The sequence below is a fragment of the Anabas testudineus genome, chromosome 11, assembly GCF_900324465.2.
Source record: "Anabas testudineus chromosome 11, fAnaTes1.2, whole genome shotgun sequence".
NCBI classification, from domain to species: domain Eukaryota; kingdom Metazoa; phylum Chordata; class Actinopteri; order Anabantiformes; family Anabantidae; genus Anabas; species Anabas testudineus.
This window is the reverse complement of record NC_046620.1, coordinates 9289036-9304624: the sequence shown is the minus strand read 5'-3', so window position 1 is coordinate 9304624 and position 15589 is coordinate 9289036. Positions and strand designations below refer to the sequence as shown.

The following is a 15589-nucleotide window of genomic DNA, read 5'->3' as shown; positions in this document are numbered from 1 at the left end:
CCATCTCTGTCTCATTATCTCTGTCTCTTCCCCTGTCTGTCTTCTCTCCTCTCTCCCTCTCTTCACGCTTCCTGTGTGGTTACCGCACTACACATCTTTTGCTGTACCTGTTTATCAGCGGGCCGTGTCGGTGGTAATCATTAAGCTGTTTTCATTCTTTGAAGTTGGCAATGGGTGCAGTTATTGAAAACACTGACCAACAAGGTTTTTATTTACACATCCTTATAATTTTAGAAAAGTGTCCTGGAAGGAGCTCCTGCCAAGTTATTAATTCAAGTTCCTTGAATGAACCGCTGAATTAAAGGCTAGACAAAATACAGTTCATATGTTATGAATTATGTGCTTGCTTTTAGAAACATTTTTCAATGTTGTACTGAACTGTTCAGCAGACTGACTTGAAAACTGTCTCAGTTACAGTAGAAAATAATTGGGTCATTTTTTTTTTTTACTTTCCACTCATTCCCACAGACGTTTCCTGGAACACTATGTAAATTTGAGCCAATAATAGGGAACACACTGTGTCCAACCCATTTTCAATTCAATGTTGCCACTAATAGCTAATGTTTAGTTCAGTGTTTTAGTTGGTGCACAAAATGCAAAAATGTATAATTTATCTACAGGTGCAATGCAATATATATGAAAAATTAAGTTTCCAGTAATGAATAAACAATTCCTTCATATTCATTTTGATTAAAAGAAGAAGAAAAGTCCTGTTTCCCTTGTGATTATAGTGCCATACTACATAGTTCTTAGGACATTATAGGAAAATTTTTAGGAAACCAACTAAAAAAATTGTTACCCATCTAACTAGATGCTCTAACTAAATCATACAGAAGATAAAATATAGCAGGAATCAGTGTGATATTTGATTGTGCCGTCTGTACAGGTTTTCGCTTGACAGTGGGAACATTTTGGCTAATTACTAAAACAGTTTTGGCTTCGTGTAATTGACGTTTTCCAGTTGCAGCACACTCCTCCAGGAACATGCTCTGTACGTGTGTTTGTGAGTGTGTGCTGTTTAACAAACACGTGAATGTTACTGCATTGCTTCGAGTGTGATAAGACGAGTGTGTTGAGCACTTGGTGGGAGGTGATGAGTGTGTCCATGCTCGAATAGTCAAATATGTGTGTGTCTGTGTGTGTAAAAGTTTGAGATTGGTTAACAACATTACTTCCAAAGTGAATATCATCATTCACTTCTTTGAACATTATCAGGCTGAAATATCCACATTATAATAAAATGAACATACAGTTTCTTTTCTAAGCAACTTTAAATGTAAATTTGTCAAGTCAAGTTCAGAGAAAACACAGTTTTAATTTTTTTCTGTCTTTTATACATAGACAGACGTCCGTGCAACCACACTCACGACACCTTTCTGAGCCAAACTTGTAGCCAATCTACTGGCTGTTTTAGAGGAGGCAGAAGAGGACTGTGGAAATACTGATAATCTAAAACATATATACCATATATAACAACATTTTACCTCAATAAGAATAAAAATTAGGCTGTAAATGAATTGGCTGCTCCAATAAGCTGTAAAAGAGTTTTAGAAGAGTCAGGTAGGATCCGCTATGAAACCCATAGTTGCAGAGGAGAGAAGACATATAACAGTAAAACTGTAGACATCAAAGTATCTACGTATCCCCATGGATATGAATTGTGAACTGGGCAGATCATGGTGTACATCCATCTTATTACTTGCACCAGAGCATGTGATATTAGACATCAATAAATACGAGACAAATCACCTGAGAGCATCTAAAACCCATCTCACTGTGGGATGAGCTCCCAGTTTTTAACTACACGTATCTTACAGGTGTGAGGGCACATCTCACTGAGTGGTAGTAAAATAAAAAAATAAAAGCTTGGCTCATAATCATGAAGGACAGTGTTGTGTGTTAGTTATATATTATTTGTGTATCTATATTTCTCTCTGTGATTTGATTTGCCACCGCAGAACTAAAATATAGAACAATTATTTGTGGTGTTCACTGTGTAGGTTTGAGTTTCACACTTCTTTTGCTTTATTAATGATTTAAAGTGAAGTGTACACAGGGACAGTGTATGAACTATTTAAACCCTTCATCTGCAGAAGGCTAGAAGGTCAGACATCATGGGAAACAGGAATTAACATATTTATATGCTTTGGGGCAATAAATAAAATATTCTCTATGTGTGGCATTTCTTCTAAATGTCTATTCTTCTAAGTCTATTTTACAGTCCCTACTTTGTTGAACTGAGATCAGTTGTTCGGGATCGTAGAAGGTTTGCACATCTGTATTTCCAGCACAACTGAGCAAATACCATCAAATGACGAAGACAGTGTGATATGATTGAAAGTTTCAGTACAAGGAAGTGAGTGGACCTTGAGTTGAGGTCTGTTAAACTCCCAGTTTAAAGTCTTTTGCAGTATTCTTTATATTTTACATCCACTGTTTACGTCTTCAATGTATTTCCTCTTTGAATAAACTGATGGTAAATGTGCAACAGTGGATCTATACGTCTTCAAACTGATGTAATCTAGTGTACAGTGTTAAAAGTAAAAATAATGCTGCTATGGATTTCATAGATGTTTGTACAACACACACACACACACACACACACACATGATGACAGTAGCTATTATAGATAGGAAGCCTTTTTTCAGGTCCAGTGAATGTTAAAATTAGTATCGTTAGTGAACCAAAGGCAATATAAGAAAATCAATAACTTTAGTAACTGTAGGAGAAAATCAATCAAGTTTTATTAGAAGGTCATTTGTCTTTAGAGGTAAAGTACTGGCAGACCGTAGCCAATAACAGTCGATGGGATCTTTCGTGTTGGCCAGTAGTAATCTAAGTTACAGTGTTATTGAGAGCAGCTTCAATAGGAATCATTGTAATCCAGTGGTGGTTAGTCATGCTGAATTTACTCAAAAGCCGAAGCCAATGTTGTGTGTTGTGTGATGATTCTTCAATTCTGATTTCTAAACTAAACTATCAATAGGTGTTTCATTTCCATGTGTTAAGTTATGACTGAGTATAAATTTGGATTCAAATTCACCTTACACAATCTCTCCCCGTTCTGTAAATGACCAACTTTAAAATCCCACCCAGAAAGGTAAATTTAATCACCAGAGACATCAAGGAGCACTTTATACCCACCTCCCTTAACAATGTTAATCCCGTCCAAATGGAGACTTAGTCCTGTTTAATGAGAACAACATAAACTGAAAGATCAATTTAGGGTTTAACAGGAGGTTAAAACAACCAGAATATTTAAATGAAAAGGCTTTTCTCATCACACAAAACCATAAAATCACACTGTGTGGAGCCTTCGTCAATTTGTCTTTACACAAGCGTATGCAACACATACAAAAACACATGCAGTAACATTCACATACTGAGTAGTAGATAAATTACTGTCTATTAGATAAGGACAAACAGGCTGCGATCTTCTTTTCTTTTTCTTTTATAATTTCATTGATTAAAACCACGTTACACTTCAACAGAACATGCACATGCTTGATTAGGTGAACGTTCTCTTTAATCAATTTGTGTGCACATGGTTGCACCAACTTGCAACATTTTGTAATCCCCATGTGCCACAGCAGGATTTGTTTTGACGCTTTGTTGAACAAAAGTGGGCAAGACTTGAACCCGAAACTGCTCCAGTGGTGCCTTACAGCCAGAAGCGAACCCACTGTGCCACTCATCACACTGTGAGCAATCAGTGTTTGGTCTTTGGGTGTTGAACTTCAAAATTTACTGAGCCTCACAAGTACAGAAACTGTATCCTCAGAACCAAACCAAAGGGTTTTTTGGTGAGAGTCTTCTTTCTTAGACTCTTTAAATCTTTCATCTGGGTGTTGCGCCTTACCAGCGACTGAACCCATGACCTCAAAACTTCACTGCAGTCTTCTCAAACCTTGAGCCATCTGGTCTGACACTTCTGAGCCATATTTCCTAGAGTGCTTGACTCTTTTACAAAGGCCTATTCATCATATAAACTGATTTGAAACAAATTATTATGCTAGTAACATTTTTCTTTCTAAATGGCAACTTGTGGGAATGGAGCACAACCTGTAATGTGCATCACAAAACTGATTTTGAATGAAGCACAGAGCTAGAACTGGCTGACACATGTAGACTGCATAGTGTAGTGGTAAGATCACCGTCTTCCATGGGGGAGAATGGGTTTCAAATCCCCACTGTGTCCTTAAGCCTTACCTTTACCTCACTTGCCTAGCCTTGTTACTCGTATCTCACTTGTAAAGTTGCCAAAAGACTGATTGCTAAATGTAAACTTCCACAAAAAAGGCCAATACTACTAGTTTACCCTTAACGTCCTACTTTGTAGATTTTAAAATAGCTATATTTCTTTGTTTAAACTAAAATCCACTAAAAAACTATTTTACAAAAACATTACTAAATATAATGCGTTAGGAGACTGTTTCCTTCAGTTGCCTCGTCTAGTGTGAAATCCTGCCTGCAGCTGAAAACTGTAGACACTATGGAGGAGCGGTAAAAACGATTTGTGAGTGCTGGTAAAATCACTGCTCCAGCCTGCAGTGGCAGTACTGAGTGTAAAGTTTAACACCTGCACATCCCCTCCTGACAAATAATAAAAAGTCATCAGATGGTTTTTGACATCATTTTGGTATGATCTAAGGTACGACCAGTAGTGGCCCAAAATGTCCCACTGTATCACCAGTGACTGCTGATGACAACTGTTGGATTGGTGCACGAGCACACACACACAGTCACTTTAGAGATGTTGACCTCTACACAGTTGCCACAGGGTAAAACTAGAGAGAGTCAGAGAGAGAGAGAGAGAGAGAGAGAGCACTGTAAACAATAACCAGCTGCAGTTTTTCATGCTGCAGGAAAATCCTCTTAATGAATGTTTTCTTAAACACCAATTAACCGTTTACTCAGTAATGAAAGCCGAGAGGCCAAAAACAACATTTATTAAACTTTTACAAATTGTTTTATTATTACTGCTAAATAAATTATTCACAGTTCACCCATGCTGTTTACACGATGGCCTATCAATATGCAAAGATTGAATTAATACTTTAGAGGTTGCTGCACTGGAGGTCTCAGTCTACTAGTCCTTGCCCCACAGTAGGCCGTGTCATGTGTAGACGCTGTAAACATCGTTCTGACTTTATTCTTTGGCTTTTGCACAACAGCTGCGATCATTTATATAATCACACACGATTTCTTCAAAGGGTCACTGGACTGAGTTTGCACATAAAGGTCAACGTACTCATCATGAATCGCTCAGTCTGTGAAAACAGTTGTATAACGTGCTCTGTGGTTATGAAGGAAGTTTATGAACGTCTGGTGATGTCTGAAAGTCTGTGTTTTCAAACTAAAGATGTAGGGGAAGCTGTAATGTACATCTGTAGAGAAGTTACTTACTCTGGATTACTCTTGGTTAGATTGTTGATGTAAAACCACCGTTATTGTCTAGAAATTGCATGAATATTTGTTGGGATTCACCCACACTTTTTGTGCTTTTCTCCTATATACCGAACAAATAAAACATCTTGGTAAGACTTTTATTTTTCTTAACTAGTTTTTATTTAGGAAGTGAAACAAAATGCCCATTGTTGTCTTTGTGCTTTACATTGTTTCAAACCATCACTGGAGGTCCCAAAAAACCTCAGAGAAAGAACTCAAAACAAAGCAGGAAGCTCCAGTAAAATTCATCATCATCGTCATCACCTTCATCATCATCATCACTGTACAGATCTGTAGAAATAATCACTCCCAAGTCACATCAGTGCTTATTTACAAGGCCTCTTGCTGCAAAATAGTTTTTGTTCAAGCTAAAAATGCAGTGTCGTGAAGATACTCACACAGGTATATTAAAAACGACACAGCACGTACTGGAGCATGTGCCATTTTATCTATATTTGCATGTGTTTCTTTTTTAAACAACACAGCCTGTGTTATACTAGCATCTCTACTGTTCAGTTGTTGCTCTTACCTTTGATGCATCATAATAGAAAAAGGACAGAGAAGTTATTTCTACATACAAGGCATTGTCTACCTGAATCTATGCGCTTTCATTGTGCTACTATCTTTAAAAACAAAAGTTAAGATATAATTCATAAGAGGAAGTGCTTTTTATATAAGAATAGGTAAACTAGCTTGTGGCTATTGTAGGCTACAGTAGTTCATAGTAGAATCTAAGTGTTTGTTGATGTACTCTGGTGCTGAAATATTGACCAAATGTCCTGTCTTCTTTCTCACAACCCTTTTAATTGCATTGGGGATTGCCACAACAACCTCACAACAGCCAGAGCTCATGGAGAGAAGTAAAACTGAAACTGTGCAGAAGGTTTAATGAGTGTTGTTGGCTCTAATCCAATTAATTTCTCATGTTAAGCCAAAGAGCTAAACGGATCCTTTCATGTGACCTAGACTGAAGTGAAGTTCACTGATTCGGACCAACTCATAGTAGAAAATGTATCCATCACCAATTAAAACCTCAAAAGCGACAATCAGGGAACTGCTCAAGGAATAATGGAGGTCAGCATTGAGAGCCCCACTTTGAGAACTACAGCTGCTGCAGTAAAGTTATGTTTCACCTACCAACAATAAGATTATGGAGCGATTTACAAACATGGCAGAAAAGCGCCAAAAGTCGTTATTATACAGGGTTTTCGTTTTCGCCCATGCTTCAGCACCAGAGGCCAACAGTATTACCTTCTACTTTCTACAATATTTTAGTATAATAATACAAGGCAGGCAGTGCATAAACCATGTACAAAAAGACCAGTCCCAACCCAACCCAGAGCCCTCCATGTAAAGGAGTTTGTGCCATCTGTGTAAATCCCTGGAAGCCCCGACAGCTCCTAATGCTTGTGCAGACATAATTGTCAACAAGCTAATGATGCCAAGATATAATTATAACTAGGAGGCAATTGTTTGGATAATATTACATACTGAAACAGCAGGTTGGAAAATTGGAAAGTTGACTCTCTGCTCTCACTAATTTGATCTTCATAAGTCTGCTTAACATTCACAAAAGTCACTGGAGAAGGTGAAGATAACAGTGTCACAGCTCCTGTAAATATAGAGCTCTAACCCCAACCCACCATATTTAACACTAGTGTCGTTTACTAACTCCCTGAAATGGCATTTCTCATAACTACACTGAATAGTGGTACTTGAAAATAATCAAGATGTTACAAGCAGTTATGACTCACATTTCTTGAAAAACATCATGCATTATTGCTCTAACAGATATGAGTGAAATATTGCCTAAGACAGAAATTTGCTTAATTTGCCTGTTATCTAAGCGGTTTGGCAAAATATCCCAAAGTTTCATAAAATTGGCATAGATTCCATTATTAGGCTATTGTTATTTTTTGCATGCATTAGTGCTTTTTATATAATTAAAGTTGTGGACAAAAGTAAAAAGGTATTCAGTAATTAGAAAGTGTCAAATGCTTTGGCATGTTTGTAACAAAGGCAAAACACTATAACAAAATAAAGTGCAAATTAATACCAAAAAATAGAACAAATAAATAAATAAATTAGGCAATAAATAGTCACATACTGTAAAAAGGCATAAACTTCAAAGCTGAAAACTGTGGCTCACTGGAAACAAATACGTTATTTTACAACACTCGAGAAAGGTCTGACCTTTTGAGGAAAATCAGAACATTTTTAATGTCTGGATCCTCGTCTGATACTGACAAGTAAAAATAAAGAACGTTAGATTTCGTATTTAGGAAAAAACACTGTGAAGGAATACCCTGGTGGCTCAGTGGGAGTTTTCAGCCATCTGATCTTCAACTTCGGTTTGTCTCCCCGATTACCTCTCATTGTCAAATAAAGCACATACGTCAAGATTTAAGAAAAGAAAACAGCATCTGTGTCTGTGTCCATATAAGATAATAGGTGGAAAAATCACAAAAAACGTTTCCCCACTACACTTGTGTACTTGGCCATATCTACTGTGGTTATTTATGGTTGAGTATGACGGTTATGCACATTATATTTTCTTCACAGTTCAGTATGGTTGTCAGTAGCCATAATAAACACAGTATACAGTATAAGTATGTCACAGTATAAATGAAAACATTACAAGTGCCTCATATACTTGGGGAGAACAGATACTGTGTGCTTTCTTTGTTTTGATGCTTTATCTTCATATAAGTTCAGTTCAAGGTCAGTCCCACTAAAAGCAGGACACAGTATCCTCCGATTCTGAATGTCTGTTGTTAAAAAAAGATAAAATTTGAACGTTTATCAAACTTCTTAGCAAGAAAACAGTTGTTGTGATTCATGCTTGAAGCTCCTGTGATATGCCTGTCACAGAAAGATGTAGAGGAGGACGAAGACGAGGAAGAATTGTGCTTCAGGGTTGTTTCATAGCCCAACAAGGATAGATATGGACATAAATAGATCTAGGTATCTTCAAAAATGATGAGCTAGATGTGGTGTGCTTTATTTATCTTCACAGATACTCTAAGCAGCCTCTGAAGGGAACATCTTATCGAAGCAGGTGACAATCTAAATCAGGCATCGACAACTTTTGCACTCCACTTCCAGATGAGGAAAGGAGAGACAAAGGAGGGATTGAGAGAGTCTTTATAAAAACGAGCGTGTCTTCAATCTATTTTTGTCATTCGCTTCATGATCCTCACAGAGAAAACATTTCTCCCTTGTTGCATTCAGGGTCTTCTTGTTGGAAAAAAAGTGGTGTGTGAGTCCAGTGAAATCGGATCTAAACAAATAAAATAAACCTCAGTCATCCATCATTCACCCAGTGAGCTCAGAGGGGAGAACGCCCCCTTGAAACATGCAGACTCATAGTGTTTGTTCAGGTAACTCTTCAGTGCAAATGTCTTGTTACACCTTTTACACTTGTAGTGTTTGAAGGCTGAATGCGTTTGCATGTGAGCGCGCAGGTTTGACCGGTCAGCAAATGCTTTCCCACAGTGTGCGCACCCAAAGGGCTTCTCACCTGTGTGGGAGCGCATGTGGCCCTGCAGCAGCCACGGCCGGCTGAACGCTTTGCCGCACACGTCACACTTGTGCTTGAGGTCGTGGGTCAGCAGGTGCATGGCCATCGCGGGCATGGAGACGTACACTTTGCCACATGTGGGGCACTTCTTGGCCATCTTGCTGTCTATGCTCCTGTGCGTCTGCTTGTGCCGGCTCAGGTTGGAGGACGTGGCGTAGGTTTTGCCGCATTCGCTGCAGGTGTGCCTTTGGCTGGTTCCTCTGGGGTGCCCTGCAGTTTTCCTTCGCGATCGCCCATCCATGATGAAAAAGGCATCCACTGTGTAGCCCTCACTAACGGCTGTATCTCCGTTGATGTATCCACTGGCTGAAGATGAGACCTCAGACCGCGGGCTGTCCGGTTGGTCCGAATCACCATGGATATCACCATGGATGCCTGTGTAGGTATTGTCAATTCGTCCATAGATGATTGACGGGGGGCTTGGGGAGGATACTTTAGAGATGACAGACGACTCGCTTCCCACCACATCGTCATAGGGATTTGGACTCAGATAATCACTGACATAACCTGGAAAGAAAAGAAGAGGTTAAACATTTGGTCATATAACGGGGACTGGTTGGAAACTGCTGCGATTCCCAGGTGTTATGAGAGAACTGCCGATGTGCTAGAGCTACTCTTTTTCACCATGTCAGCCTTATTTTTTTGTTACACTTCACTATCATTATTACTAACAACATCTGACTTCTGGTTTCTATCACTTGGACCACCTGGAAATCTCATTAACAATATATGCATTTTGCTTTAAGTTGTCCATTCTTAAGATACATCCACAATGAAATATGTGTGTAAAAAAACAGGCAAAGAGAGGGAAAAGACTTGCAGTATTATAGCTGTAGTTAAGGGCTTTTATGTCTTTGCCAGCAAGGAGACACTTTCTCCAACAGTAGGTGGGAAATCTTTATTTTTCATAGGAGGGTTCAGTGAGCACCATCTCTCCTCACTTCTCCTCATCGGCTGCACCTTTCTTGACAGGTCTACAGCTGCACACAGTCACACACTGAAGCTGTCAAAACGTCACTTGTTGTACATAGAACAACTCTATTACAGCAGCTGGAGATCCAGTGCTCTGCTCAAGGGCATACTGACAGTGACTGCATTCAGCTGCGTTTCGGCCATAACTTTTCAGTCTCCCTACGCATATTTGCATAAGTCTAACAAATTCCTAAGCAACATGCATATTTTTGCAAAGATCCTGACAAATTCGATAAATTATTTGTTGCTATGTTATGATGTCAGCTCCTTCATTATGTCTGTTATTGGCTTCTGCACTCAACAGGCTGAAGTCAAACAGACACAAGGAGAGTCTGGTTGCTAATACCGCACAGCCATGACTCCTGTGGATCTATGCCGATCAATAGTTCTCCATTTCAATTAGCACTCTGTGAGCATTTAGACGCAGGCAGTAGAGGAGATACTATTGCTGGTAATATAATTTCATGATGCAGTTCTGAGAAAAGCTCAGAAGCCGGTCGATAATACGATGAGAGCAAGAGACAGAGATCGAGGGGGAAAGACAGGAGAGGCACAGTGAGGTGAGAGATGGCCAAGAAATAAAGAACAAATGAACAAACGAAAATGTGGAAAGAGGAGAGTGATGTTACATCCAATATGGGGATTGTGGTTAGGTGGTTTGGCAGTGCTGTTTACAGCTCTCATGCTAATTTAACATTCTCAATTGAATTAAGATGTAGCAATAGAAAATGAAAGTGGAGGGGGAGGCAAGAGAGGGGGAGTTGAAAAGACAGTGGACGGAAAGTGAGAGAGAAAAGAATCACGAATCATGAATATTCAATCATGGCACTGTGAAAAAAAGTGTGTGTTCCTGTATGTGTCTTATTTTATGGAGCATGAGTAAAGTTTTAAACATGACTAAGGGTTTTTTATTAACCCTCTAACCAGGTATATGGACTAAGAACAGCTCTAGTCTCTGGGAAGTTTACTCTGCAGGTGCTAAGGACCAGACAGAGCTGAGCAAGTGCGACAGGCGTTAACACAAAAATAAAAATTATATATTATTACTATATTCTTGTGTTTATGATGCACTTTTTAAAGGTATAAACAGTGTTTGGAGCTGGGTTCGTTCACTGAAACTCTCTCTATGATCCCTGCCAATTAAACATGACATAGCCTAGCACCATCTACCATCAAAACACAGGCGTGTGAACTGTAATTGCTGCACAATTCAGCATCTGTACACTGTCTCTGTTTGCCTTTGTCTCTCTCCAACTGTCTCCGTCTCTGTCTCGCTGTGTCAATGCTGTATTCATTTCAAGTGCTTCAGCACCATTAGAGCTGATAGCTGCTTTAAATGCTTATTAAAGATTAAAATACTCTGTCAAACCAGAACCAACTCTCTTTTATGTGCCTTTGAAATACTGAGAATTCAAAACAGAAGCAATGAGAGACAGAGACAGAAAGAGAGAGAGAGAGAGAGAAAAGCTGCAAGCTACAATTTAATTTTTGATCCAAACCAGCTCTAACTGACGCACACTTGTGTGCTTTGGACACTTGTAGGTCACTGACTGCTTCCTCTCTCGTTCACTCTCTCTCACTGTGTGTGTGTGTGTGTGTATGTGGCTAATGCTGTGCACTCAGCTGTGCAAGCTGTCTGAGAAATGTGCCGAGTTGACAGAAACACAGCAGTGTGTGTATGTTCTTGTGCATTTGTGTGAGTGTGCAACAAGCTGCAGTGGCTTCAGTCTAACTCTTGTTATATTTATAACAAGGGATCGCAGTCTCAGTCTTTACATGCTTACCACACTGCTCCTGCTGCTGCATGTTTCTCTCTTCACTCTGTCATCATAACACCTGGGAATCTCTTAATCTCACATTTGACCTTGGTACAATGTGAAAACCACCAGGCTGCAGTAACAGTGTTACACATGTCTGACTGCGCAGCCACACTATTTCCTTCAGCTCTTTAAAGCTACACTGATTGTTTTGGTCACCACTAGGGGGCACAAACAAGCTGACAGACACGCACTCCTGCCATTTTGCTGCCTTGTAAAGGTATTATGGCAAATTAGGCGCCAACTGCCTTTTTACACATCCTTTCAAAATGCTAGATAATTGGCATGCTTCAAATAACTTTGACATTTAGTGCTGTTAGTCATTAATCTGCTGAGAACAGCTGCCTGTATGTGACATTAATACAGTTGATGAAAGACATAAATAGTAAACGTGCCATTAAACCAAAATAAATGAAATACATGAGGCTTGTTTGTGGGTTCGTGACTGCAGGTACAATACACTGCCCTTTACAACACATGTGCTCAGTTGAAATGTTAAGTCTGTTTCAACACAAACAGAGGTTGTACTGTTCAAGTCTTAACCCCTAAGAACACAAAACTCCTGTTGTACTTCATCAATACTGAAAACATACACTGATTTTTTTCATCAAATATCTCTCACTAGCTGTAGTTGTATTTTTTTTTCCTGTCTATCCGGGATTATGCAGTGCGTGGGAACCATTTAGCATCAATACAGCCGTGCAATATTGTCGAAATCTCAGAGAGAGACTCACAGCTGCTGGAAACAGCCTGATTTGAATAATATTCTGGGCAACTAACACAACAGAGAATCCCACGGCATGTGTGCTGGTGACATAATGTAGAAACAGAATTATTTAATACAGCTTTCGACAGCGTTGTCTAGTCTCTGAAGTTGCTGTGAGCTTTTATTCTAAGGACGTTGTATTAAGTTGCTGTTTCTTAACAAAAGGTGTCATTTAAACACATTGAATTTCAAAACCTGTTTGATTTCATCACCTTTTCCTTCAGATTACATGTTACATGTCATTTTTTACTGACTCTTCTAAGGGAGTGTTTATCTTCATCTGGAGATTGTGACAATAAATATCTTCACTTCATTGGATTTGTTGAACAACTGACTCATCAAAAAACACCCTGTAGTCTGCCGTGGCCTTTAACCTGCCTGAGGAAAGGGTCATCATCACACATTCATCATGTTATATTAGTTAACAGCGCAAAACAATGCACTTTTCGGGCTCTTAGACTATTATGGAGGGCAGATTTGAGGGAACCATTTGCAAACTTCTTAAAATCTTTCTGATCTTCTTCTCCACATAAAAAAAAAAAAAAAAACAGTATTTCACGGAAATAATCTTTGCAAGAAGCTGATGTGTCTCTGGGCTCTGACCCTGTAATTCCTTTATGCTTCTCATCCTAACTAATGCTTTAAATATGAGTGTAAAAACATCCCAGATGAGCTTGTACAGACATGATGTGTGTGTTTTCGTGGAGGTGGGAGGGTGACTAACCTTTGTCATGATGGTGGAACCTCAGACTGAGCTCCTCTCTTCGGCTGTGACCATATGAGCTCTCCAGCTCCGCAGGTGAGAAATCGTCCAGTTTCACTTTCTTCACCAAGAAGGACCGCGGCATGATGGGACAGTAGCTGCTCCAACGCACATACGAGAATCACAGACACTCTTTCTTCTCTTTTCCCACTTGAAACTTGACCAAAACCTATTGTTAAGACGCCTCCCTCGACGCTCGTAGCCTGGTTATAGCTGGAGAGTACTCTGGTCTTTCAGGTGCGTCTGTTTCCTCCCATCAAACAACGTCCAAAGTGAAGAGGAGACATGGCTTTTAAAGATCACACCGAGCTCCTCAAGTGCTACGGTTTGTTAAAGGCAGGTTAGATTTGCGTGTGAAAACCTGTGGAGCTCTAAAAGATCTCTAATGCAAAGGGAAGCACTTCCTGTGAGGCTGCACGGAGACATCCAGGAGACACCGCTCTGTCTTTGTCCCGTGTCTTAGTTTAATCCGGTTTTCCAAAAATGTAAGATGACGTTGTTTTGTTTGTTTGTTTGTTTGTTTGTTTGTTTTTCACTCTCTAAACCAATGGTCTTCAGCACGCGGACAGCTCCCAGCAAACTCGCGTGCCTCTGTCCACGCTCGTGGTTTCAGCACCGGACAGCTCCGCTGAGCGCGAGGCTGCAGCAGCAGGTGGAGGAAGGAGACAACGAGGAGGAGGATCAGGGAACTACTGGACCCGGAGGATCAGGGAACCGCTGGACCCGGAGGATCAGGGAACTGCTGGACCCGGAGGATCAGGGAACTGCTGGACCCGGAGGATCAGGGAACTACTGGACCCGGAGGATCAGGGAACTGCTGGACCTGGAGGATCAGGGAACCGCTGGACCCGGAGGATCAGGGAACCGCTGGACCCGGAGGATCAGGGAACCGCTGGACCCGGAGGATCAGGGAACTACTGGACCCGGAGGATCAGGGAACCGCTGGACCTGGAAGATCAGGGAACCGCTGGACCCGGAACACACTCCGAGGAAAGCCGGCTGCAGCTGCGTCCAGTCCACCGATGCCGACGCTGAAAGACGCTGGTACCGACTTGGGCAACGCTCAAAGAGAAATGAGGGTTAAAAGAGCTTAAAACACAGCAGCTGAGAAACCTGGAAAACAAGACTTCAGCTTCTCAGGAAGAACAGTTCCTCACAGATTGTGCTAAACATGTCTTTAAAATGCAGCTGGAAGACCGAAGCATCTCCTCTCCCGTCGCTAACTCTTCCCCCTCTCCTCCTGGCTCCGAGCGGAGTTGCAGCTCTCTGATGCACAAGATCAGCTGTTGCGGCTTTATATGGACAGAGGGGGAGAGAGAGAGAGAGAGAGAGAGAGAGAGAGAGAGAGGGAGAGAGGGGGAGAGAGAGAGAGAGAGAGAGAGAGAGAGAGGAGAGAGAGAGAGAGAGAGACAGAGAGAGAGAGAGAGAGAGACGAGAGAGAGAGGGAGAGAGAGAGAGAGAGAGAGAAGAGAGAGAAGAGGGAAGAGAGATAGGCCGAGCCTTGATATTCTAGATGATCGAGATTCGAGAGCAGATCTAGCCAGAGAGCGCTTCGGGTCTCTCTCTACTCTGCTCCTTGGTAGCGCCTTATCGCGCGATCCCCACTATCTCTCGCTCACCGCTCGATCTCGCCCTATCTCTCTATCTTCTTATCTTTCTCTCGACCTCTCGCTCGCGTTTTCGCTCTTCTCTCTTCCCTCTCTCGGACTCTCCCGCTTCTATCTCGCCCTCTCTATCTTCCTCTTGCTTCTCCCATCTTCTCTCTTGTTCTATCTCTTTCGCTCGCCTCCCCTCTCTCTCTCATCTCGATCTCTCTCCCTCTCGCTATCTCTTCTCCTGTGTTTTCTCGCTCTCCTCTCTCTGCTCTCACCGCAGACGTCTCTCTCTTTGCTCTCGTTTTCTCTCTCTCTCTCTCTGCTCTCTCTCTCTTCTATTCGCTCTGCGTCGCGTCTCTTCTCTCTCTCTCTTCTCTCTCTCGTCTCTCTCTGCTCTCGGTTCTAATCCTCTCTTTCTCTTCGTCTCTTTTTTTTTTCTGCTCTACTTTCTTCTCCCTCTCGCTCTCTTTTTTCCTCCTCCTCTCTTCTCCTCTACTTCTCTTTCTCCCAGTCTGCTCTCTCTTTCTCGCTCTCTCCTCTCTTTCATCTCATCCTCTGACTCTTCTGCTCTCTCCCCCATACTCACCTCTCTCTCTATGCCCTCTCCTCTTTACTCTCTTTCTCTCTACCCCCCTCTCTCCTCTCTCA

At 41.1% G+C, this 15589-nt stretch overlaps 1 protein-coding gene across 1 annotated transcript; it reads right to left on the bottom strand.

The window, feature by feature from the left end:
• Positions 1-8759: 8759 nt before the first annotated feature.
• On the bottom strand, positions 8760-13517 carry LOC113154835 (transcriptional repressor scratch 1-like). The gene is made up of 2 exons (XM_026349232.1): positions 13308-13517; positions 8760-9535 (listed from the first exon to the last, which is right to left on the bottom strand). Exons 1-2 carry the CDS (start codon positions 13429-13431, stop codon positions 8760-8762), a joined length of 900 nt encoding a protein of 299 aa, XP_026205017.1. The 5' UTR covers positions 13432-13517.
• Between the last annotated feature and the right edge of the window lie 2072 nt (positions 13518-15589).

Coding starts and splice junctions, on each gene's coding strand:
- LOC113154835 (XM_026349232.1), bottom strand. CDS start 13,431: ATGCCGCGGTCCTTCTTGGTGAAGAAAGTGAAACTGGACGATTTCTCA. Junction 9,536..13,307: donor GTTCCACCATCATGACAAAG/GTTAGTCACCCT, acceptor TTTTCTTTCCAG/GTTATGTCAGTGATTATCTG.